The following is a 26,379-nucleotide window of genomic DNA, read 5'->3' as shown; positions in this document are numbered from 1 at the left end:
TCAGGGCATTTGCAATATACTTGAAAATGGACAGGTGTTAGAGAATTGTATCTAATTTGCAGCTACACAATTTAAATGGGAAACTATACCCAAATAACCCCAAAGCACATAATGCTGCTAAGATCTGGAGCTACCCAGATGTCTCACAGCCACAGCTTGGATAATTGTGCCCCCACTTTCAAGCTCCTCCATACCTCCAAGGTCAGATCTTAAGAGAGATCAGAATCTCAAGGTGTGACTATAAATCCACCACACCTCAATCCAGGAGTCAAAAAGGAGGCCAGGAATTCTGTGTGTTCTAGATAGAACAACCCTATCCCCCAAGATGGTCACATTTTCATAGGCAGGAGTGAAGATGGGGACCCAGAACTCTGAGCAGTCTGGACAAGCCTACTCTGGTGCCCCCTATTATCCCTCCTTAAGTTAATCACCACAAAAAGCCAGGACGCCCAGAACCTCCCTCACTCATCAATGCCAAGCTCCAAAAGGTAACACTTCCCATTAACCACCATTTCTGTCCCCAGATTCCATACCATCTTCTTTCCTTGCTTTCTTCTCTACATAATATTCATCATTATGAACACATATTTGAACTAATGGGTATTTGTTTATCTGTCTTCCCCACAAGAATATAAGTTCCACCAGGATAGAATTTTTCTTCTCTTTCACTCATTGCTGTACTTACAGTTCCTGGCTTATAATAAGCAATCAATAAAGATTTATTATGTTAACAAGTGAATAAATGAGTGAATGAATTCTGCCCCAAGATGAGGTAGCCTCCAGAAGCTGTAAGTATTTTAAGCCTAAAGCCAATTAGTATTGGGTATTTGATTTCTTTCATACTTGCTTTTAATAGAATAGTTAGCTGACGCTGGATAATGCACTCACTAGCTCTCAAAATGAAGATATGATGCCTCTGTCAAAGAAAGCTGAGAAAGGAAGCCTGTCTTGTACAAATATTTAATTAGAAAAATAACTTTGGATCTCGTTCAATGAAAAGACCAGATATTTTGCCTTCAGTCCATATCACCATGGACTGCCATGTCCTTCTCACCGAAGTTGATGAATATAAAGGGAGGAAGATTAACACAGAGTAAAGTGGTATCCATAATAAGGGATATGAGTGAGAACTGAAAAGAAAATAAAAAATTTAAAAGAAGAATATGCAGCTAGAGTTGCTCCATACTTAGCACATAGGAGTCTCTCAATACCTGTTTATTTAAAATTGAATGAATAATGTTGAAATGTCTAAAGGAGAGGCAATAGGTTAAGGGGGAAAAAAAAGTAATGTCTTCAGCAGCAAAGAATTTCACTATCTTCAGGCCTTATTTTTTATTTCTTTGAATGGAAACACTTCAAAATGGTATAGGATCACTTTAAAGGATATTTACATGTGTCCACAGTAAATATTAATTAGAGACCATATACGCTATATTATTTAGAATATAGTAAAATAAACTGACCAAGTGATTTTGGATGCATGTCATTTTCAAATATAGCAGTCTTTTAATAGTCTTCATTTAAAAGCTTTGTTGCTAAGATAAGTCATTGATTAGTCTTTCAAGTCCTTAATTTCACTTATTATTTTAATCTTAAAATAAGATCTTGTACAGTAATAACGATGCTGCTTGCCTAGAAGTCAGGAGCTATAGGTTCTACCCAGGAGTTTGGAATGATTAAGTCTGAGGGAATATGCCATGAACTGCTTGTTATGGCTCAAGCATTCAGTAAACTAATGTTAGTTTTGGATTTTGAAAGAAAATGATATAATCTGAAAATGGAGAAATTACGCTTTACTAAACTTTCTCTGTCAAAATACTTAACAAAGACAAATCCAATAATGTTGTATCGATATTCTGTGTTGGATATTAGTTTGTTATAGGGATGAATATCTGGATCAGAAACTATCCAGGGTAGAAATATGACAAATGAAAATATTAATGCAGTTTTTTCACATCAAAATGAAAAGGTGAGATGGGCCAGGATTTAGCTGCATTCCAAGCTGCACAACATAGAAACTGACCAAAGATTCCTTTTTTCTAAGTAGTTCTGTTTCCTTTATCAACTCTAAAAGTTCATCTAAACTCAGGCCTTATGTTTTCTTGACAGTCAGAAGTGGCAACCAGCAGATGATTGTATATTCAAATTTATTCAAGTACTTTTTAATTTCTCAGTGTTTTTGTTTCATAGAACTATAAATTTCTTGAATTCAAAGCTTAATGTTCATCAAATCCATTTACCTTTAGCAACAGGAGAGTCTACGTTTCAATTTCTTTAGAGAAATCAAATTATAGACCAGAGAAAAATTATAGAACAAGAAATTCCAGAAATGGATATATTTTCTTCTTCTCTGCGTTCGACATTACTTTGGTTGACAGTGTTGCTCATATAGTTTTTATAGGTGTTGTGGTCCTGAGAATGTGAAAAACACATGTATACAGTTTTGATGATGGCATTTTCAAGGTATCTCATGTTGACAACAGAAGAATTTTAATAGCTGTTCTTATATTCACGTGTACTTTAAATAAGAAAATGAAAATGGGGGCGCCTGGGTGGCTCAGTTGGTTAAGCAACCGCCTTCGGCTCAGGTCATGATCCTGGAGTCCCTGGATCGAGTCCCGCATTGGGCTCCCTGCTCGGCAGGGAGTCTGCTTCTCCCTCTGACCCTCCCCCCTCTCATGTGCTCTCTCTCATTCTCTCTGTCTCAAATAAATAAATAAAATCTTTAAAAAAAAAAAAAAAAGAAAATGAAAATGGAATTTCAAAATGTATCCTGTTGTGCTTAGCCATAAAGTAAAAGCAATAGAAAGAATTTAATCACAAATGAGATACTACAGCTAAGTGAATTAGGGAGCAAGTTAAGGTTTTCATTTCTAATTGCCCTCTTTCCTACAATGAACATTAGACACTTAAAGATTATATACAATTTTACATTTAGTAGTAAACACAGAGTTATGTATATATGTTTATTTCTGTGGGGAGTGTCATCTACTTCCCTGCAACTATTATTGAGTATATACAATTAGCATAATCTATGCAATATTAGAAAATTCCTTTGTTATTTAGAAGGGATTTCCTAGCTTGCATAATATTTTGTACTGTATTTTCCACATCTGGGGCAACATGATCTTTTTGTGGAATCCACATCATGAACTAAAACTCTGAAACAATTTCACTAGGGCAGCTTATCAGTTTTACTTTTTCCAGGTGCTATGGGGTGTTCCTGCTAGTATCATTTGCATCCAGTTTAAAACCAATGAAAATCCAAATAGGAGAAGAGGAGATGGGGAAAAGACAGATCCCAAATCTTAATGGATCCTCACTGTGCTGGAGGGAAGAGGGCTGTGATGCATCTCTGATAGCAGCAGTGGAGGAAATGAAGCACTGACTGCAAGCCAAGTTTGAGCTGAGCATTAATACAGGGGAAATCGACATTATCCTGATTACTGCATGTAAGAAACAGATGCCACCCCCACCTCTTTCTGCAGATGTAACAACAGACATTGTGCCTGCTCAGGATAACTGGGTGGAAATAGCACATAATGCATATACTTATGATAAAAGGAAGGGGTTACTGACTCAATATCAAAACTTCAGAACATACAAATTTTGGCATAAACATTAGGTTTTTTGTTGTTGTTGCTTTAGGGAAAAAAAATTCCTTACTAATCAGCAATAGCTTAGTGTGACTGTTAAAAACATGGTGTGTTATAATGGCCTAAACAATTAATGCCTGGATATGCACCCCCATACCCCTCCCACAAACTCATACAAATATGTTCATTCCTTATCATTCTTGAAATTTTATTTAGCTTATTACTACTTAAATAGTCCCAACAACGCTCTTCTTTCTTTTCTGTTCTGGAAGCCCCCTCCTCTGTGTTCTCAAAGCACATTTGTCCAAATCAGCACAATGAACAGGCTATGAGCAACTGAGAAAAGGGGTCTCATTAGTCTTTGCATTCTTGCACCTTATCTAATCACTGGCAAAAAGTCTTCTTTTTCCTGCCCTTCACTCTTCATTTGATGGCAATTTGTTATGTCTTCTAAATTACTGATTGTGTTTCAAAGAAAACCACTCTAAATAGCAGGAGAAAAATGTATTAATCAAATATTTCTGTTACACTGAATTTAACTATATGTCCACAGATTTGGTCATAAGATAAATCATTTTCTGATATTATAATACAAAAGAGAAAGTCAGAGAGGTCCTTTAAAAGACTTGCCACCAGAACATTTTTTTCTTTTTTTACTGTTATTGGGAAGACCCAATGTAACGTAACGGGTAAAATAATACAAAGATACAAATGTAGTAGAAAATAGCAAACAATTTTCTTTTGAATGTATGTGTGTGTGTGTATATATATGTAGTATTTACATATACGTAAATTTTATATATCAGAGGGGAGAGCTTACATTTTAAGTTTGACAGAATGAAAGAAAACTTGAGACATTTCATCCAAACCTGCCTCCTATACAGTGAGTATAGTTAGTACATAACTGAAATGTCTGCTGAAAACCTCAGGGCAATTGAAATGAGCCTTAAATTACCGCCCCATAACCACCGAATCCTTCTCCCCATCTCTCCCTTTCCAAATCACAAAAATGACATCTCTAACCTCCACAGTGTGTCAGATTTAGGAGTAATCAAATAGAATACGGGCAGAGTAAAAGTTTGTAATAAAAAGCCAGCCTCGTGTTCACAGACTGACTGAGTTGCTGCTGGAGAAGGTACCTTGATTAAAACTCACAAAGCCTCATTTTTGGCACATCTTTGACCAGTTAGGCGGGCCCAGATTCTGCCCATGCTCAGCAATTCCTCATTCCTCCTAGGGAACTGTTCTGCCTCTTCCACAGCTCCTCCTCCTCCAATTAAGGGTCTGACACTGCCCATTGACCACGTTTATTTTTCTGCCTTTTGGCACCAGGAGCTTGTCTGTTGTAGGATAAAAGTGGAATTCTCTGCTGTCTGCAGGGCTTTCCCCAGGGAACAGAGCATGAAACCCAAACTTATATATAAAATCATATCCTGTTTGCAAACATCATATTCCCTTTGCTTCTCACTAATCTGGTCCTATAAACCCCAGCACAGCTTGAGAGCCCATTCCTCATCTAAACAAATGCCATAAGCTCCTTTATACTTTTACAACCATGTCAAAAAATAATATTGCCTGCCAATAGTGATGTGATTGGAGTTGCCTCCTCCGAGCCATGAAAGAAGTGCAGAGTCTGTTATCAATTTCTCTAAGTGTATCAAGGGAATTATGGGTCGATTCAGTTCCAAGTTATAAATGACAACTCAAAAGCCGCAGAAGCGTTTGAAGCTGGGAGCTGATGACGACATTATCATAAAAGCCTGCTCGTCCTTGCTTTTGTGGTTTTTTTGTGGCCTATCAAGTGAAGAGGGAAAAATAAAGCTGAGAAATGATTTCAAGATTTCTTCACACAGCAGCAGGTCAGATGGCCAGAAAAAAATGATCACTATTTTTAGTGATATACCCTCAGGAGTGAGAACTAAAGTGGTCCTGCACTGGCTTTTATTTCCAGAGTCCCTTAATTATCTATTTCATTAGATGATGGCCAAGTCCTGGGATTTGGTAAAATGCTCTCTGCAACTGAGGCATTTTCTTGTAGTGCAATCACACACTAATGAGAAGTGAGTCTTGCCATAGTAACAAACAAAATGAGAACCAAACAAAAAGGAATTAGAAACCCTTGCGATTGTTGCTCAAAATGTAATTCTGGAAAATACACTTTAAAGCACCTTACATACCATTTGCCCATTGAGCAACTTAGCCAACTACTGGCAAATTATCATAAGCAAAGAGTACACTTATCATGATGAGCACTGGGTAATGTTTAGAATTATTGAATCACTGTATTTTACACCTAAAACTAATATAACACTATATGTTAATTATACTATAATTAAAAAACTTAAAAAATTATCATATGCAATTTTAGGAGAAAACTTAATAAGAAGTAGGGATTTTCTGATTTCACAATGTCCCAGGCAGTCTCCCCAGAAGCCAGTCAATCCATCAGCCTTCAGTAGGTATATATTAAAGCCACCTAGTAGCATGGTGTATATTCTAGGGACTGGAGTTTACTTTAATAATTGGGGAGTATTAAGTATTTTGGAATTTAAACCAATAATATGAGCTGGAAGAGTGCCTTAACACAAGAGCAATTTTGGTGGTTTCCAAGTTCTCTGAAGTGGCCCATGTTGTGAAGTTGGACCACTCTCAGTTCACACTGGCTATCTTTGTATATTTAATATGTCTAGGACTGTCCCAAAGGTAAGGACTGGTACAAATCTAGAGGATTCTCTTAGGACTTATATCAAAACGCAAGATCTGAAGGGCAAGAAGGTTTTTTTTTTTTTTTTGATTTTATTTATTTATTTGAGAGAGAGAATGAGAGAGAGCACATGAGAGGGGGGAGGGTCAGAGGGAGAAGCAGACTCCCCGCCGAGCAGGGAGCCCGATGCGGGACTCGATCCTGGGACTCCAGGATCATGACCTGAGCCAAAGGCAGTTGCTTAACCAACTGAGCCACCCAGGCGCCCAGGGCAAGAAGGTTTTTGAATGCCTAAGAACACAATTTGGTTTCTGGAAAAGAAAAAAAAAAAAAAGGCCAAATCAAACTAGTTCTCTAGAGTACCAACACGGACAAGCTTGTGCGTGCACACACACGCATCATACACATGTTCACATTCACTTGGACCTACATAAAACCACCAGAAGACCTTCAGAAGACCAAGAGGCCAATCTAATAAACAGAAGTGTCTCTCTCCAGCCTTCTCCAGCACTGAAGTCAAACTAATCCAGTCTTCCACCTCCTGCCTCTGCTTGCTGAAGCTAGATTTACCTACTACCATTGCTGCCACCAAGGATAAAGTCAGTGTTTGGGGACATTAGTAAGGACTTATTTTATGATACTGACTGTGCTTTGTATTGGACATACAGGGACAAAAGCAGTACTCATTCTTCATTCCTTGGGCACTTCAAAGAGTTTACTAGAGCAGTTCTAGCTAAAGAATAAGAAGTTACCTTGGTATGGGTTTACAGCAGTTGAATAGACATACTTTGTGTATCAAGGGATAGTGTAGTACAGGCACAATCCAAGTCAGACCTGGGAGGTGGATCCTAAGGAGCTGTCCTCATTTCAGCTCTGGGTCATGAATTAAGTGTAAAGGAGTAGGAATTTGATGACCATCACAGTTTTGATTTTCTCTCCATCATTGTACCCTCTAATTAGCTATTAGTTTTGTTTCATTCTTTGCTTCATTCACAGGTAATCAGCCATTCCCTTTAAAATGAGCACTTGGGATTTTATAAAAGAAGCACAAAAGCCAATGAAACCTATTTTAAAAGTCAGTTTATCCTCTGCTTTCTCAAATGATTTTGTAAGTTCCTGGCTTCACAGTGGGTTTGCTAAAAATAAGGAAGGATTAATAGGATGGTGACTGTCTTGTGCTCAGGGTCAAAAAGTGAAGTTCACTGGTGAGTTGCCACAAAAGGGACCACACTATACCAGCCACACTGTTGCACTGCTAGGCTCTAGGGACTGTGGCTGGCCTAAAACAAAACAAAACAAAACAAAACAAAACAAAACAAAAGATGAAAACCACGGAAGGACCTAATGAGCTCTTTTAGAACACCTGCACATGGACATGCACATCAACCTCATACTTTGAGCCTTTTACCCTTTACTGTGTGATTTCAGGAAAATAATGTCAGTTCTCTGAACCTTGAGTTTCTCATCTGTAAAATGGTATTAATAATAACTATTTTAGGAAAAAAGACAGTCTCTTCAACAAATGGTGTTGGGAAAATTGGACAGCCACATGCAGAAGAATGAAACTGGACCATTTCCTTACACCACACACAAAAATAGACTCCAAATGGTTGAAAGACCTAAATGTGAGACAGGAGTCCATCAAAATCCTAAAGGAGAACACAGGCAGCACCTCTTCAACCTCAGCCGCAGCAACTTCTTCCTAGAAACATCGCCAAAGGCAAGGGAAGCAAGGGCAGAAATGAACTATTGGGACCTCATTAAGATAAAAAGCTTTTGCACAGCAAAAGAAACAGTCAACAAAACCAAAAGACACTTGACAGAATGGGAGAATATATTTGCAAATGACGTATCAGATAAAGGGCTAGTATCCAAAATCTATAAAGAACTTCTTATACTCAACACCCAAAGAACAAATGATCCAATGAAGAAATGGGCAGAAGACATGAACAGACATTTTTCCAAAGAAGACATCCAAATGGCCAACAGACACATGAAAAAGTGCTCAACATCGCTCGGCATCAGGGAAATCCAAATCAAAACCTCAATGAGATACCACCTCACACCAGTCAGAATGGCTAAAATTAACAAGTCAGGAAATGACAGATGTTGGCGGGGATGCAGAGAAAGGGGAACCCTCCTACACTGTTGGTGGGAATGCAAGCTGGTGCAGCCACTCTGGAAAACAGTATGGAGGTTCCTCAAAAAGTTGAAAATAGGGCACCTGGGTGGCTCAGTTGGTTAAGCGACTGCCTTCGGCTCAGGTCATGATCCTGGAGTCCCAGGATCGAGTCCCGCATTGGCCTCCCTGCTCAGCAGGGTGTCTGCTTCTCCCTCTGATCCTCCTCCCTCTCATGTGCTTTCTCTCTCTCTCTCTCAGATAAATAAATAAAATCTTTAAAAAAAAAAAAAGTTGAAAATAGAGCTACCATACGATCCAGCAATTGCACTACTGGGTATTTACCACAAAGATACAAATGTAGGGATCTGAAGGGGTACATGCACCCCGATGTTTATAGCAGCAATGTCCACAATAGCCAAACTGTGGAAAGAGCCAAGATGTCCATCGACAGATGAATGGATAAAGAAGATGTGGTATATACACACACACACACACACACACACACACACACACACACACACAATGGAATATTATGCAGCCATCAAAAGGAATGAGATCTTGCCATTTGCAACGATGTGGATGGAACTGGAGGGTGTTATGCTGAGCGAAATAAGTCAATCAGAGAAAGACATGTATCATATGACCTCACTGATATGAGGAATTCTTAATCTCAGGAAACAAACTGAGGGTTGCTGGAGTGGGGGGGGGTGGGAGGGATGGGGTGGCTGGGTGATAGACACTGGGGAGGGTATGTGCTATGGTGAGCACTGTGAATTGTGCAAGACTGTTGAATCACAGATCTGTACCTCTGAAACAAATAATACAATATATGTTAAAAAAAAAAAAAAAAGAAGAAGAAGAAGAAGATAGCAGGAGGGGAAGAATGAAGGGAGGGAATCGGAGGGGGAGACGAACCATGAGAGACTATGGATTCTGAGAAATAAACTGAGGGTTCTAGAGGGGAGGGGGGTAGGAGGATGGGTTAGCCTGGTGATGGGTATTAAAGAGGGCACGTTCTGCATGGAGCACTGGGTGTTATGCACAAACAATGAATCATGGAACACTACATCAAAAACTAATGATGTAATGTATGATGATTAACATAACAATAAAAAATTTAAAAATTTAAAAATTTAAAAAAGAGCTAAAACTATGAAAAAATAAAAAGCACAGTTCTTGGGTCGAAGAAAAAATAATAACTATTTTACAAAGCTCTTATAAACCTCAGTTGTATGTTAACAAACTGTAAAATCCAAGCAGATATTGGTTGTTGTAGTTGCCATTCTTATTTCTAGAGAGGGCAGAATCATAGGTGAAGGAATAGAAAGATTATCCTTGTGAAAGCTAGAATCACTAAAACGACAGAATTAACTTAAAATATATGGCATTTCCCTGTATAAAATTTAGTTATAGCAAAATATTGCCTAAAATATGACATACACAGTTCTTTCCCTTCAATATTCAAGAAGCCTAAGTGATTTAAATTTCTCAGTCCTTGAAACCTGATCTAGAATTGTGTTGTCCTAACATGACTTAACAGTTCTATAGGATGACAGTTTGCTACAGGTAAGGGTTAACTTTAAATAGATTTCAGGTTAAAGGATGTGTTCTAATCATCCATAAAAATGTAGACATTTTTCTTCATATGTCACTGGATTCAAATAAATTTGTCCTTGAAATGTGGCATAAATATCCTGGGTCGAAAAAGGCTTTGTTAATTACTGAAGCCAAAAATGGCCCTAGGGGTTCACAAACAAAATGTGCCACAAGGCAAAGCATTTTGTGAAGTAAGTTAATGCTATTTTCATCAGGAATATAATGTACTTGCATACTCCGTGTGACTCTATTGAGAACTGAATTCTGCTGCAAAACGGTTAAACCCTCTTGGGTTACCTTTTCTCCAGCTACATAAAAGTCTAGCAAAGCTAGCTTTACGGGAATGTGACCTGTGCAGTCCCACAGAACCCTAGAGTTAGAAGAGCCCTACAGCTGGATTAATTCACTGTGTCACCATCTTGAAATTCTTAATAAGTTTTGAGCACAGCAATTTGCATGTTTACTGGGAATTGAGCCCTATAAATTATTTAGCCAATCCTGAAGTCTAGGATAACTTTTACGGAGACACAGCCTGAATAGATAAATCAAAGGAGATATTCTGGGCAATTTATGTTATTTAAAAGCAGTAAACAAACTCATACTTACCCCAAGTCCACCACAAGGTAATGAAGAAAAAAACTTTTGAGAGACATCACCTACACGTTAAGAAGACATGTAAAAAAGATATCAATTGGGAATAATAAAATTATAATTTAAAAATTTTTAGTGTTTATTAACACATAATATCATGTCACATAGTATTTATCACTTGATTAAGAAGATTAATCAAATTTTATATAGGTACAAACTTAAAGCAAATGAATTATTACTACATGTACAGTCTATTGCCCCACATGAACAAACACATACCTATGATATTTGAGTCTCAAAAAATTTTTAGCTGCCCTACACATCATTTAATATATCACAACATCTCATATATATTTTACTTAAAATAACTCAGCTATTCTCTGAGTGAATCCCTCTAAAGTGATGTTTTGAGCCACAAGTTTTTGAAAAATACTGTCATTTTTTAAATGTTTTAAATATTAAAACATCTACTCAAATACACAGACTTATTCTCAATTTCTACTTCAGATATAACTAAGACAAAGTATACTATAAGCCTCTTCAAAATCCATTTTTAAACAAACAAGTCAGAAAACACTATAATAAGGATAACCCTTTTGGGAAATCTCTATAATGTAAATAGAAATATATCTTCTTTAAAATATATACCAAAGTCTTGCTTGTGACTGTCTTAGAATTGATATTTCATGGAATTTTCAATCATTTTGTTTACCTACATTTTCATTTTCTACATTACCTACCACATTTAATACAGAAAACAAAAATATTCACTCCTATACCTCTCTGCAAGATAATCAAAGGAAAAGGCAATGATCATTTCTATCCCAAATCCTTTGTTATAATGATGATCAGTGAAATAAAAAATAATGAAAATTGAAAATACGTTTGCGGTAGACTTCACATGACATGTCAGTAAAAGTCTAACTAGATTTTGTTGTCAAAGAACATTTACTTTGTAAACAATAAATTGTTTGAGTTGATTTTTCAAATGCAATTGCTAACAGATGGGAAATGATAAAAATGTAAGTGCAAATGAAAAAAATAAGACATCTCATTACATATAAGGGTGGGAAAAAAAGAAAAAAATGAGAAATCAACAGAAAAAAATAAGGAAAAAATAATGGAAAAATGTTAAAACTGGAATAATGACATCAATAAAATACATGAAAAAATTTACAGGTACCTTGGTGAAGAGCAAAGTTTTCTTAAATGGTTGTTGCTCATAACAATGATATTTCTGTATTCTTGAATATTTTGCAAGGATGTATTTGGTCACAATTAATTTCACATGTTAAAATATATAACACAATTGAATGAATTTCAATTAAATGTGCATGCACCATGACAGATATTAACCCCTCCCCCTCTGTGTTGGGAGGGACTGGGGGAGAAAGAAGGATGTATGGGACTGAAAAGGGTTAAAGAGAGGGAAAATATCTTAATGCTTAGAAATTTCTATATTTTGTACATACCAACTTTGATCTTTAAGACAGAAGTAAAAAGCCACAAAAATTCAAATGTCATAAAAAAGAAAAAAAATTAAAAAAACAAATTTCATAAGGAACAAAAAAGGGATGAAAAGTTAAATTTTTTTTTAAAGATTTTATTTATTTATTTGACAGAGACACACAGCAAGAGAGGGAACACAAGCAAGGGGAGTGGGAGACGGAGAAGCAGGCTTCCCGCGGAGCAGAGAGCCCTATGCGGGGCTCGATCCCAGGACCCTAGGATCATGACCTGAGCCGAAGGCAGACGCTTAATGACAGCCATCCAGGCGCCCCCCCCCCTTTTTTTTTAAGATTTTATTTATTTGCGAGAGAGAGAATGAGAGACAGAGAGCATGAGAGGGAGGAGGGTCAGAGGGAGCAGCAGACTCCCTGCCGAGCAGGGAGCCCGATGCGGGACTCGATCCCGGGACTCCAGGATCATGACCTGAGCCGAAGGCAGTCGCTTAACCAACTGAGCCACCCAGGCGCCCTAAAGTTAAACTTTTAAAAGAATGAGATTATTCACTTAGAATTTGAATTAAGGCAACCCATCTAAGTTTCTGGATTCACAAGAAAGACTGAAGTAGTTCAGAGGTATTATCAAAGTTGAATTTAGGGGCACCTGGGTGGCTCAGTTATTTAAGCATCTGCCTTCAGCTTGGATCATGATCCCAGGGTCTTGGGATGGAGCCTTGCTCAGGCTTCCTGCCCAGTGGGAAGCCTGCTTCTTCCTCTCCCTCTGCCCCTCCCCCCAGTTTGTGCGTGCGCTCTCTCCCTCTCAAATAAATCTTCCCAAAAAAAGTTGAATTTTGTGCTTAAAATCAGGATCTAACAATGGCAACATCCCTGTTTATCTTTACTCATGTAGCCTACACACAATATTGAAATTGCTGCACTGATCCCTGAGAGGTACCTATGGAACTCCTCATGTGTATCTAAAGCAACTCTAAAATCATCAACCATATGAATATTATCCCACATTAAATACTAAAATCTAATGACATATATGGCCAATTTATTTAAATAAAACTGTAAAAACTACTAAGATATGGAAGCAGCCCAAGTGTCCATCGACTAATGAGTAAGGATAAAGATGTGCTATATATATACAATGGAATATTACCCAGCCATAAAAAATAATGAAATCTTGCTATTTGCAACAACATGCCTGGAGCTAGAGAGTATAATGCTAAGCAAAATATGTCAGTGATAAAAAAACAAATACCAGGAGCACCTGGGTGGCTCACTCGGTTAAGCCGCTGCCTTCGGCCCAGGTCATGATCCCAGAGTCCTGGGATCAAGCCCCGCATCGAGCTCCTTGCTCAGCAGGGAGCCTGCTTCTCCCTTTCCTTCCCACTCTTGTTCTCTCGCTATCTCTCTCTCTCTCTCAAATAAATAAATATAATCTTTAAAAAAAGAAAGAAAGAAAAATAAATACCATATGATTTCACTCACATGTAGAATTTGAGAAAAAAGCCTGGGTGACTCAGTCAGTTAAGCTCTGGACTCTTGATTTCGGTTCAGGTCACGATCTCTGGGTCCTGGAATTGAGCCCTGAGTCAAGCTCCACCCTGGGCATGGAGCCTGCTTCAGATTCTCCCTCTCCTTCTGCCCGTCCCCTGCTCACTAGCTCTTGTGTACATGCTTTCTCTCTCTCTCTCTCTCAAAAAAAAAGACAAAAACCCACAAAAAACAAAAAAAATGGGCAAAGGGAAATAGAGAGACAAACCACAAAACAGACTCTTAATTATAGAAAACAAACTGATGGTTACCAGGGAGAGGGAGGGAATGGATTAAATAGGTGATGGAGATTAAGGACTGCACTTGCTGTGATGAGCACCTGGTGTTGTACGGACTGCTGAATCACTCTATCATACACCTGAAACTAATACTAACACTGTATGTTAACTAACTAGAATTAAAATAAAAAGTTAAAAAAAAAAAGAATGGGGATGGGTATATTCCAATAAAATTTCAGCAATGGACAATGACAAAAAATCCTGTAAAGACTCAACTATTGACACTTGGTGTTTTCATGGCAAACATACATGAAAAAGACCTTTGTCCAGGTTCTAAATTATACATTGGAATTCACTTTTAAATCATCACATTTTAAAATGATAGTTGTCAACTATTTTGAGAAAATCAGTTTTGTCCAAGTGTCAAATTTCATTAAAAAAATCAGTAGTATTGCCATGTTTCATAAGTAAAACAGTTTGGACTTGCTTAAGTTTATCTCTCCAGGGCACCTGGGTGGCTCAGATGGGTAAGCGTCTGCCTTCGGCTCAGGTCATGATCCCAGGGTCCTGGGATCGAGTCCCGCATCGGGCTCCCTGCTCGGCGGGGAGCCTGCTTCTCCCTCTGCCTCTCTCTCTCTCTGTCTCTTATGAATAAATAAATAAAATCTTTAAAAAAAAAAAAAGTTTATCTCTCCATTTCTTCTACAGGTATGTCCTTTCTCTTAAAATGTGGAATAATGGTTGTTTGAAACATCTCTCAAACACCTATGTGTAAGTTTATCCCAGTTAAATTCAAAGTACCTACACCTATGCCTAGGATGATTTATCATTTGAGACCATAGTTAGAATAAAAAAATTAAGGAGATTTTCTACTAAATTAAAAAATTTCAAAATGGACATAGCTTCCTATCTTTAAATACGTGAGTATTTTTACCTCATAAAACCATGAAAGTTAATGTTCAATTTACTTGATCTTTGTGGTAAACTAGGTGGGATTATTAATTCATGTTAAAGTAAGGACATTTATTAAACAGTATCCATAGCAAAAGAAGTCCTTTATGTAAAAGATCTGCATGTTCAAAGACTGATTCCTTCAAAAGAAATTAGAAAAAAAAACATAGATTATTTATGTTTGGACTGACTTGCCTTTATATTAATATATAACTTTAATTCTACTATACAAATTATTTCTCATCATTGAATTTTACCATGTTTTCTAAAAATTGAGTAATATTTATGTTTCCATTTCTTTCAATTTCTCTCCAAGCTACCACTACCCACCCTGCATGCATGCACATGCTCACATACGCTCACCCATATGCCTTTACTTCATAAATTTAGGGATGCCTGCCACTTGTTTTAAAAAGGCAGAATGGAAGCATTATAATGGGTAACTGTTAATTTCCCTTTATAACTGCTTTATAAGATGCCTGCCTATTACACGTCATATACTTGCTTTTGTGGGGTTTTTTAAAGATTATTTACTTATTTATTTATTTGAGAGAGAGAGAGCATGTGAGCACACAAGGTGGGGGAGGGGCAGAGGGAGAAAGAGAGAATCTCAAGCAGACTCCATGCTGAGCAAGGGGCCCGAAAGGGGGCTTGATCATGACCTGAGATGAAACCCAGATTTGGATGCTTAACCAACTGAGCCACCCAGGTGCCCCCATATCCTTGTTTTTGAACTGGTTAGGACCAGTTAACATAATCCATCTAGAAATAGTATTGAATTAGGTGCTAAAGGGTCCAATACTTTGGATCTGACACAATAGGTTTATTTGAAAGAAAGGGACAAGAAAAAGCCCTAAAATACCCTTTTAGTTAAAATATTTAAACATGATCCTTGTGGCATACATTGTCATGTCGTGTATTGTTAATTCATTATAAAATATTAATGAATTTAATATAATTAATATTAATTGTTCTAGCCAAAATATGGTTTTGTCACAAACTGTTTTCTGAAATCTGTTGTTTCTATCACTCATATAAGTTTATGTAAAGCTCTGCAACATAAATTTTATTTTAAAATCTGATGGTAAATGTATAAAAATTATATATTAATTAAAAATTATATTTATTAGTTTTCTACTTCTGCCATCTACTTTTTACTATTTAATTCCATAGTTAAGCATTCACTAAATAGATTATACCAAGATTTAAAATGCAGGGTGCCTGGCTGGCTCAGTTGGAAGAGCATGCAACTCTTGATCCTGGATTGTGAGTTTGAGCCCCACATTGGGTATAGAGATTACTTAAAAAATAATAAATTTAAAAAAATGCAATCTTACTATAAAATGCAGTGTTCTAGCATAGTAATAAGGAGTTTTGACTTAAAGTAAGTTGGTACTATGCCCTTTGTTTGTTAAGGTCATAGAAAAAAAGAACTAAAAGACACAAAAGAAATTGGAAAGGTGAAGATAAATTTGCATAAAGAATGTGAAAACCTTTTTTTTCTTTTAGTTTAAAAATGTGGGCAAACAAACTCAACAATGCATCCATTTCTGTAGGCTGAAACATAGTGAACAAATACTATTCAAATAAAGGTTAATTTAAAAGTAAACATCATGGAACTTGCATTATCATTTTTTCTAATGCAAGATTTTCTTAATCTACATTGGCTTTTATTGTAAAGGACTCATTCCACAGAGCAATGCTGTTGGAAAAGCTGATTTTTTGTCACACTGCTTGCCAAGTATTTTGAACTGACAAGAGCATTGACTAATGATAGTGCTGGAATGTGCTGTTCTCAGTAGAATGGAGACCCGTACAGACCTAGGAGTGTCCTGGGGTCCAGCTTCTGTCCATCCAGGGGGTTGGTGCCATACAACAGTGAGTGATGTTCAGAATGAACAAGCTGTATTTCCTCCAGGCTGGCTTTTCGACCTTGAATTCGCTGAAAGAAAACAGCAGAAGCCTACAGTACTCCACTGACAACATTTAGAAGAAAGTAAGACCTAAGTCACATTTAAGATGATTAACAATTAACCGAATTTCATCATGCAGGAATGTGACACTGATTTGCTTAGTAAAGTACCATAACAACATTTGAAAAATGGAGTGTATGTAAGGTTCAGATCCTATGGATTGCTTATGCCTAAATAGGCAACTGACATAAAGCATAGTCTTCTTTGGCATAAAAAATAAATCTATAATAAAAAATTTAATAGTTAACTCCTTTGTAAAAGTATCTGCTAAAAAGAAACAGCGGCTAAAACAATAAAAAACAACAACAACAAAAATACAGGCTACTGTTTGGCTGAGAAGTAAATTCATTAAAATCTTATTTTACACTCACCTTTACAAGTTGTTGGAACAAATTCTTTATTATTTCCTAAAGAACGTAAGTACCAATACATTTTAATGTATTTGATTATCACCAAAATGCTGATCACTTCATGTGTGTGCACCTCACAGAACTACTAATCTAGATCAGTATTTCAAAGTGTGTCCTATGGGGTCATAACATTTCAGAAACTGTTCATGAACTGTCCATGATGAGGTCTATATAGAAATTCAGAGTAGATATTTAGAAACTTTTACAGTAATTGGAGAGACTATTTTTATGTCTATTGAATCTAATATAATCTTGGTGCCTTCAATTTTTATTTTATTTTTATAGTAATTCAATGTATTTTATAAAACCACTAGTCTGTGACAGAATAGAAATTAAACAAAAACAAAAACTGCTGTTTAGCAAAGATAGTCTGACACACTCTAGACTCAGTCAATGTTTTTATGCACATCTTAGGCAGAAACTTGCACTTCAACTAACAAACCACGGTCCTTCAACATAGAAAAAATTACACATTAAGTGAAACCTCAGTTAGTCAATATGCAAAGTATTCTTCCTGGCCACATTTCTCAGTTGGCATACCTATAAGCCCAATAAACATCATGTTGGGGATGCCTGGGTGGCTCAATCAGTTAAACTGCCTTCGGCTCAGGTCATGGTCCCAGGGTCCTGGAATGGAGTCCCACATCGGGCTCCCCGCTCAGCAGGAGCCTGCTTCTCCCTCGCTGCTCCCCCTGCTTGTGAGTACGCTCTCTCTCTCTCTCTCTCTCATTCTGACAAATAAAATTTTTTTAAAAAAATAAAAATTAATAAAAATTAAAAAACATCATGCTGATGTATGGAGTTAATTAGCCATACTTTTGAAAATTGCTGTGCTTCCTAAAATTACCCAGGCAATATTAACATTTCACTTAAAATATGTGTCACAACAAGGTACTTGTAATGTAATTCCTAGTATTGTATTAGTAGAGAACTACACTGAAATTCAAAGAGAATCTGTTCAGGGAACGTTGTCCTCTCATGTTCCTGACCATGGAATCACCAGCTGACATAGAAACATCAGGAGACAACACCACCTCTCAGGACCAGGACAATTCCATACTCAACCTCCCTAGTTTAAGGAGATGTGGTTGCTGTTGATGTTTAAGGGAGTAGGCTGGGAAAATCTCAATATGCGGACACTTCCTAGGAGTTTACTGGGTAGAGGGCAGAGCTGCGCTTGTCACAGAAAATAAATCATCATGTCACAGTGAGAGAAGAATGGTGGGGGACCGGAGGGGTAAGAACAAGGTAGCGGGAATGATGTAAAACAGAAACTTCTTGACACTGTGCTATTATGTGCCAAATAAATAAACAAATGCTTATGGAATTTTCTTTGTCATAGCATTGAAGTTCCCGGTTTTTGACACCCAATTTACATTTCTAGAAAAAATTTTTAAATCCTGTAGAGAAATTATTTCCAGTTAGGAGTTGAATGATGAAATTAAACCAGCTAAGTAATGCCGAAGATAAAGGCAAATTTAATGATGACCACATGGTCAACCACTGCTCTGATCAATAAATAAACATGTTATTGACATAGGTGGCTTGCTGGTAAACATCAAATTTGGAAGCATTTTTGAAACACCAGAACAACCAAAGAAAAAGAAGAGCAAATAATGAGATAAAATAAGCAAGAGAAAGTTCAAAGAAATATTAAAGGTTAACATTTTAACTGTGAGATTTCAGCTGGTGGAAAATCCCCCAAGATAAACAGTGGCAACTCCATGGTCTGAGTCATCTAAAATTGGAATGAGCACAGCACTGGAAACCAGACTGTGGTAACCAGTCTTAGTCTGGCAGAATAATGAACAACATGAAATAATAGGGCTTCCAGCTTTCATTTCTGTGAGCCTATGAAATTAAGAGCCACTAACATTTCACATCCCGATACAATGAAACATCTATATCTTAAACAATGTCAGTTCTATAGCTAACAATCAAACCCACGTTTTGACTACTATCATAAAGTTTTGTCAATTTTTTTCCCTTTCTCTTTTTCTATAAAGATATTTTTTTTCAACTCTAAATTGAATTTTTGCCTCTAGCATAACATTAAATACCATTAATAATAAACATATCTTTATGTTTTCATAAACTAGTCACATATATTTACATACCATACACTTCATACTTGTCCCAACTCCTTTCTCATTCTCCCACAATCTCACTAACATTTATGCTGAATGCTCAATCACACACTTCAAAAATAATCTGCTAACAAGATTTCATTATTGATGGTAGCCCAAATGCTGATAAATCATAAAAGGACACCTGTTGAATCTCAGTTATCCTCTTGTGTAATATCAGTTAACTGACAGTAAGGATAGGACATCTGGTGCAGCCTATTTAGCACTGACTTACTCGGAAAGTATTCTGCTCTAGTTTACACTCTTGTCCTACCTTTCACTATTAAAATGTAAGACAGTTCCTAGGTTTGCACTTTGATTTCTTTCTGCCCCCCTTCTCTGTTCCCTTATGACTCTAAGGAAGTATTTCATACTGGTTCTTTTTATTATTATAGAATATATTTCTTAAAAAAATAATTACACTAAATATAATGTAGTACTTATTCTTGATAATCACCTCTGCTTCTATGGATGCTAGACAACAAGACCTACAAAGAGGATGTACATGTTTCTACAGAAAGGGAGCAGTAAAAACCAACTCAGTATGAAAAATGTTTCTACCTGGAGAAATGATCTGGAGAAAGCATGTTCTGAGATTTATATCTCACAGGGGCACTCCTGTGGAAACTTGGTGGATGACTAAGCTGAAAATTCTGAAATAGCAATAGTTTTCCTTCTTAACACATACGATCTCCTGGGGTAGGTCCATTTTGTGTCACTTTTATCAGATGTCTTAAATTTGTCACATTTAACTTTTCCTCTCAAATTGAGGTTCCCAACAGTTCTCATTTCTGCTATTCTCATCAGCAATTTATTATATGTTTATGCTTAAATATAGATATTTTCATTTAAGTCCTTCCCATATTTTCTATTTCCTGTATAGCCTTTATTCTTTCATTTCTCTCTCATGATGCTCTCTTGAGTCAAAGGTCAACAGCATAATGAGTCACAAAATAGGATAAAGTGCTCCGATAATCATAATTTAGGGAGATCCTAATTTCCGTTCTCAGAGATACTCAGCATGCAGGATGTCTATCTAAAGTCATCTATGATTCTGATCAAAAGGATTTTTGAGAATTCTGAGTATATTTGGACACTCAATGCATATAAGGGATGGCATTCTTCTGGGTCTTTCTTACTTGAAATCCAAATACAGGTCCTTAAATACCTTACCAATACAGGCTTAGGAAAGAAAACTTACAGCTCTTCTTTCATCTTCCTAATAAAGAAACCCTGTGATGTAGGATGTATTCATTATTATATTTTCATTTTCTGTAACTTGCATTCAAGCAGTTCTTCCCTGACAGTAGTAAAGGAACTAACATGCAGAGTGCCTACTCTCAGTGTTAAGTACCTGGGGTATATGATCTTATTTAGTTCAAAGCCCCAAACAGTCTACATTCAGGTTTAAAGTTTGACTGAAGTTATGTGAAGTGACCATATCACTGAGTCTCACAACACACCATGGTTCTTTCCTAAAGAAACAGTCTTTCTGAAATAAAGTCCATTAATGCAACCTGATTATAAAAGGAATGTTCTGAACATGATCTACAAAGTCATACTGTAACAGGATAAAATGCAGCCTACCCACACCCACCCACACACAGAGCACACACACGGTACACATTCATATTTTTTTTCTGCCAAGGACCAGGGGAAAAAGGAAACAGTTCTATTCCTTCCCCTCTTGTGTTCAAAGCCTGGATTGAGGCCAGTGTCCTAATCAGTTCTCATTGGCCCTGGAGGAATCAGAACCTTTTGTAAAATATAATAAAGGGCATAAAATCATGATAAAATGCATGAAAAAGCAGTGCCTTTGGTTAGGGAACTAGAAATAATTTAGCAGAACAGATGGATTGCATTGGTTTGGTATTATTGAAGACATGAAAGGGCTCATTTTGTGGCAGTTCCAAACTAAGAGAAAATGTCCAACTTAAATTTGACAAGTCAAAGTACCTGCCTCTGCTGGGGGAGACCCCATTTTCTTTAATCATTTTCAAAGTGGTGACATATTAGGCAATAATTTCCCCTGAAATATTTCATTTTCTGAAGATATTTCATCCAGTGTCCCTAAATATAGGGATGCTTTTTTATTTTTTTCCTACAAAAATTCATAGGGTTGCAGACTTCAAAAGTTAAAGAATCATAAATGACGTAGGAGTGTCAAAGTTACCTTCTGTTACAAATTCCATACTTAATATTTAATGGGTCAGTTCACGGCCTGTTCATTTTTCTTGATACACTTCTCTCTCTTAAACAAATTCAAAAATCTGGTCTCATTGCTCATGCCCAAGTGTACCTACTGGAGTTTTCAAATGCTACAACCAATTGTTTCTTTAAATTTTACATAAAGGATAGTTTCAACCCTCCCCGCCACCCACAACTGCGTTCTTTCCTTCCAATATCCCTCGTGGTCTAATAACCTTTTCCTGTCAGAGTTTTTCTTTTAAAGTAAGGGGAGTGAAAGAAGGAAGGAGGTAATTAAGCAGACAGGCAGCCCAAGAGGCTTGTGGTTCTTCTGTCAGTCACACAGAAAGAAAATAAACTGTAAGTAAGGAGCTCTGAGTTCTAGGTTCCGACTCTCACCTATCTTTAACATGTCTATAGCCAGATATGAGGCACATTCCTGGACCTTTGTTTCTCTATTTATAAACATTAGGAGGTTGGACCAAATTACTTTGATGTCCCCCTTTATCCTTAAAATAGTAAGATTCTATGTGAAATAATCTTATACACAAAAACTCAACAAAATATCCTTTATTTTAATTTATATATTTGTCTCAGGGAAGTAAACATAATAGAGCAATAAATTACTATAGTTGAAGCAAGAGAGGAAATCACACTATGAAACTTTTCAAAAGAATACTAGCTATTTTTTGAAGCCAATTTCTTACATACTTAATCATAATTGAAAAATAAGAGTATTTTTTAGAATTCACATTCCTACCCTCTGATAACTTCAAAATAATGAACACTTTTCCCAATTTTTAAAAGTTTGTGTATGGAACTTCTGAGTTAATGCTACCTTTGTTTCTTAGCCAGCTTCTGTTACTCTCCCATCTCCAAAAATTTGACTCCATTAACCTTTTTGTGTCTACTTCATCAAGCTTATGTTAAGAAGCTCAGTTTCTATTGCAGTGATTTTTAATATTATCTGCACCTTAGAATCAGCTGTGGAAGTTTAAAAGGTGTTGTTGCCTGGGTCCTACCTCCAGAGCTTCTGATTAACTTTATCTGGGGACAGCCTGGGCATCCAGACAGTTAGAAACACCCTGTGGATTTTAATGGGCATCCTAGGTCCAGAACTACAGATTAGAGGGAGTTGTCCATTCATTCTGCTCTTAAGTGAATTCAAGATACTGACCCTGTACTAACCCACATTTCAAATAAAGAGTAGTTACAATAAATGGTTATCACAGCGAAGGTTGGGAAGTAAAAAAGGTCTCTCTGTTCTTCAAAACGAGTGCCTCTACTTGCTTGTAAAACTGCTTGATTCAATCATTACAATTTATTTAAAAATATTTCAGGGTGCATAGAGCAATTGGAAAAGCACTTCAGAAAAACAGCAAATCCCATTCAATAATAAAGGTCTGAGTGGTAAAAAGTGTATGTACTATATATTTTTTAATGTTTTCTTTTCACTCATTTCAAAACATTATACTCATCAAAAAGTAAAAAATGTTACCCTTTAGTGTAACTGCTCAATTTTAATGATTTCATGTAACTAAATCTCCTACATTATAATTATTTTGTAAACAACTATAAATGAACATTTTAATGGTTTGGGTTAAAGCACTGATTTTTTAAATAGTAATTACATATGAAACAAATTCTGTCACAATAAATATTTTGTATTACTTTAGAACTGCAATTTTCAGATGGTTGAAAAACATGTAACTATTCATTTTTGTTAATAAGCTTTAATGCTGCTGTTTAAAAAAATCCTGTATCACTTTCCAAATGGACTCAGAAGGGCAGCCGGTTTTATTTCCTTTTGTTGGTTGTTTTCCACATTAATTCTTCCTTTTTTGCAGAAATAAAAATCAAAACAAAAAATTTTAAATCATCTTAATTCTGAATGCAGGCTGCACAAGTAATTTTAATGTATTTATCTGCCTCGGTCCACTCTACTATGATTTACAAATGTCTCTCAGAATAATGACATAATGTACCCTGGTTTACTCATCACATCTACATCATTTGTACTGCTTCCCAAGACTGCCATATCCTTTAGAGACAATTCACAAGACTCCCTTACTGCTTTGTGGTTAGATTCTAAGACACAAACACACACACAAAAAATGTTTTGCAAACTAAACAAAACAGTAAGCTGTTATGTGCTGCCATCTAGTTAGATTACTCTATAAAACAAATGTTTAATTGAATTAACTTGCAGCATTTAGTGCTTTGTAGCACTGATGTCAGAAAACCTGCACATTTCAAAAGTATTTCTCCAAAGAGTATTACATTTCTTTATTTAGATTTGCAAAAGATCTTTTAAAATCACCTGTATGTGCAGGAAAAGAACGGGACCCTAGCCTTGAGTTTCTTAGCATCTTAAGATTTTACATTAAAGCTGCTCTCATTGGAACTGCGGAGGAAGTCCCAGAAGGGGCAACAGTAGCTTGGTTTCAGGTCCCAGAATTGTTTTGTAATTACTTTGTGTTGGCACTTGAATAAAAGAGTTAAACATTTCAGCACAGTATGTTGCTTATGGTTTTTACTTATGAATTAAGCGAAACAAAGTTATTCAATATTAGTTACAAAGAGCCAATGCAAATTCCACATAATATGTAATCCAACAAAAGCATTATAAAATGTTATTATTCTCAAAACAAATGTGAGAGCAAGAAAATGTCTGTGGGTGGCTTGGTGGGGCTGAGAGTCATGAACACTTCTGGAAAAACAACTGCAAGTGCATTTCTAACAGATGATGGGTCATTCTCTACAATTTTTTAAGCACAGAAAAGCACATTCTTTTCTTCAGGGCACACACATTTTAGAAACCTGGCTACCTAATCAAAGGGCTTGTTCTAAAGAGGACAAATGACCCCTACAGATCCATTTCTTACAGTGACCAGAAAGCTGCTGATTCTGCTTTTTGCTCCCAACAGAATCACTAAACTAAATATGAATGATTCAATAGGGGAAAAAATTAAATAGTACTGGCATGAAGGACTACTAACCACCTCAATTTTTAAAAAACAGTGCCACGTCATGCCAAAAGAAGTTAACCCACGTAACCACTGTAATCTAATATAATGAAGACTAATGTTTTCTCTGGCTGCTAATCAGGACTAGCAAGCACAACCAATTTACACTATAGCTTACAAAATAAAAAGCAGTATGTTTACTAAATATCCTAATATTCATCTACTCTTAACCAAAGAAAGTGTTATGTTCCAAATGAACTCCTTAGCCATTTAATTTCATATGATATCAGAGTTGGAAAAGATCCTAGCAAATATCCTGCCTAAGAGCCTCATCTTACACATGGGAAAACCAAAGATCAGTAAGGTTAAATGATCTGACAAAAGTATACAGATAATTAATGGCAGTACTAAGGTCAAATCTAACGTTGAACAATAACCCTTGAAGGAATCCATTTTGATTAATTTTTCTACACTGCTAAATAAACTGACACAATACATAAGTCTGATTTGTGGATCAGTCTATTATTTTGAAACAAAGGAGGACTTTAAATGTTTTCAAATTGCCATCTTTTCTATCATATCATTGTTTAATTGCAAAATTGACTATTCTGTTGGTTGAGGGAAGCTGACTTTTCTCTGAACGCCAGTAAAATTGAGACTCCTTACTGTTTACCCAGTGGAATAGTAATCCTAAAATGAATGTGAATAAAAACAGAAAGAGAGCAAGGTCTTCAACATCAGGTCTGGGATATTTTCTCCCTGAACTCTAAGATGTAATATTTCCACTTCTATCTCTTGTTTAGATGGCCCTTCTGATGCTGTCAAGACGATGGAGGCAGCAGGCCAGTCTTTCTCATTTTATTTCTTCCCCAAGCTCAATCAGTAAGAGTCTTTAAAATAACTGTAACATAAACTAGTGACTCAAAACCTCTTGGGATTTTGTAATTATTTATTTATTTATGTGATCATTTGATTAATGTTTGCTGATCCCACCATACAGTAACCTCCTTGTAGGCAGGGTATGCATCTTGTGGGTATTATATTTCCACCTCCTAACACAGGAGCCTGGGAAAATAAAAATTTTGATATACTGTTTGTTGAATGGATGTATCCCTGTTCTTAAAGTGTGATGGCCATATCAGCAGTCTCAGGATTACTCAGACACATGTTAGCAACACAAATTCATAAACCTCACTCCAACAGGACTCCATTACTGTTGAATCTGAAACTCTGAGTCTGGAGCCCAGCAATATGTGTCTTAGCATTCCCAATGATTCTGATATATGCTAACATTTGAGCACCACTATAATCAATAAATGAATACCACTTACCCAGTCTCAGGTTTCTGCTTGCTGGCCAGCTATATGTCCCCAGAACTCGGTTGATTCCTTCATTGAAAGCAAAGGCTAAACCCTAACTATGGGTGGCTACACAAACCTGGCAGGAAAAGTGTTCAAAGACAGCAAATCACTCTCTGGATGTTGGGGAAAAACAAACTGACCCAGCTTCTAGGTGTCATATTCTTATTAGATTATATCCTTTTCTACAAAATCTAATAAATCCTCTCTCCTGTGAGACAACTTAGCTGAGTTCTTACTGTTCACAACCAGGTCAGGAATTTGTCTATACTGCTTAGGAAAGAGTGATAACCTAGACAAAAGGGCTGGTACTCACATCCCTGGAGTCTTAGACACATAGATTTTACCCTCTCAGGAATGTATGCTCTAGACATAATCCAGGAACAAACAGAGCTGGACTTTAACTTCCTGATAGTCCTACCTACACAAATTTAGAAAGAAAGGCCTCATTCTCCTTAAGTCCTTCAGACATCCTGGTAAATATTCATTCATACCCAAGCTGAAATCTAATTTTTTCTCTTGGAGTGAATAAGTCAAGTCCAGTTGGAAGGTACTGTCATTGGCCTTGATCTC

At 36.5% G+C, this 26,379-nt stretch overlaps 1 protein-coding gene across 1 annotated transcript in view; it reads right to left on the bottom strand.

Annotated features, from left to right (window-relative positions):
* The window catches only part of HDAC9 (histone deacetylase 9), an 899,218-nt gene that overhangs the window by 233,904 nt on the left and 638,935 nt on the right, over positions 1–26,379 (bottom strand). The window contains exons 17-18 of the mRNA XM_035020706.1: positions 16,608–16,728; positions 10,625–10,674 (exon numbers count right to left, since the gene is read on the bottom strand). Coding sequence (XP_034876597.1) covers positions 10,625–10,674; positions 16,608–16,728 — 171 coding nt within the window. The remainder of the gene's footprint in view (positions 1–10,624; positions 10,675–16,607; positions 16,729–26,379) is intronic.

Source organism: Mirounga leonina, unplaced genomic scaffold (assembly GCF_011800145.1).
Source record: "Mirounga leonina isolate KUSES-001 unplaced genomic scaffold, KU_Mleo_1.0 Mir_174, whole genome shotgun sequence".
Taxonomy (NCBI): Eukaryota; Metazoa; Chordata; class Mammalia; order Carnivora; family Phocidae; genus Mirounga; species Mirounga leonina.
This window is presented reverse-complemented; position numbering and strand designations above follow the sequence as displayed.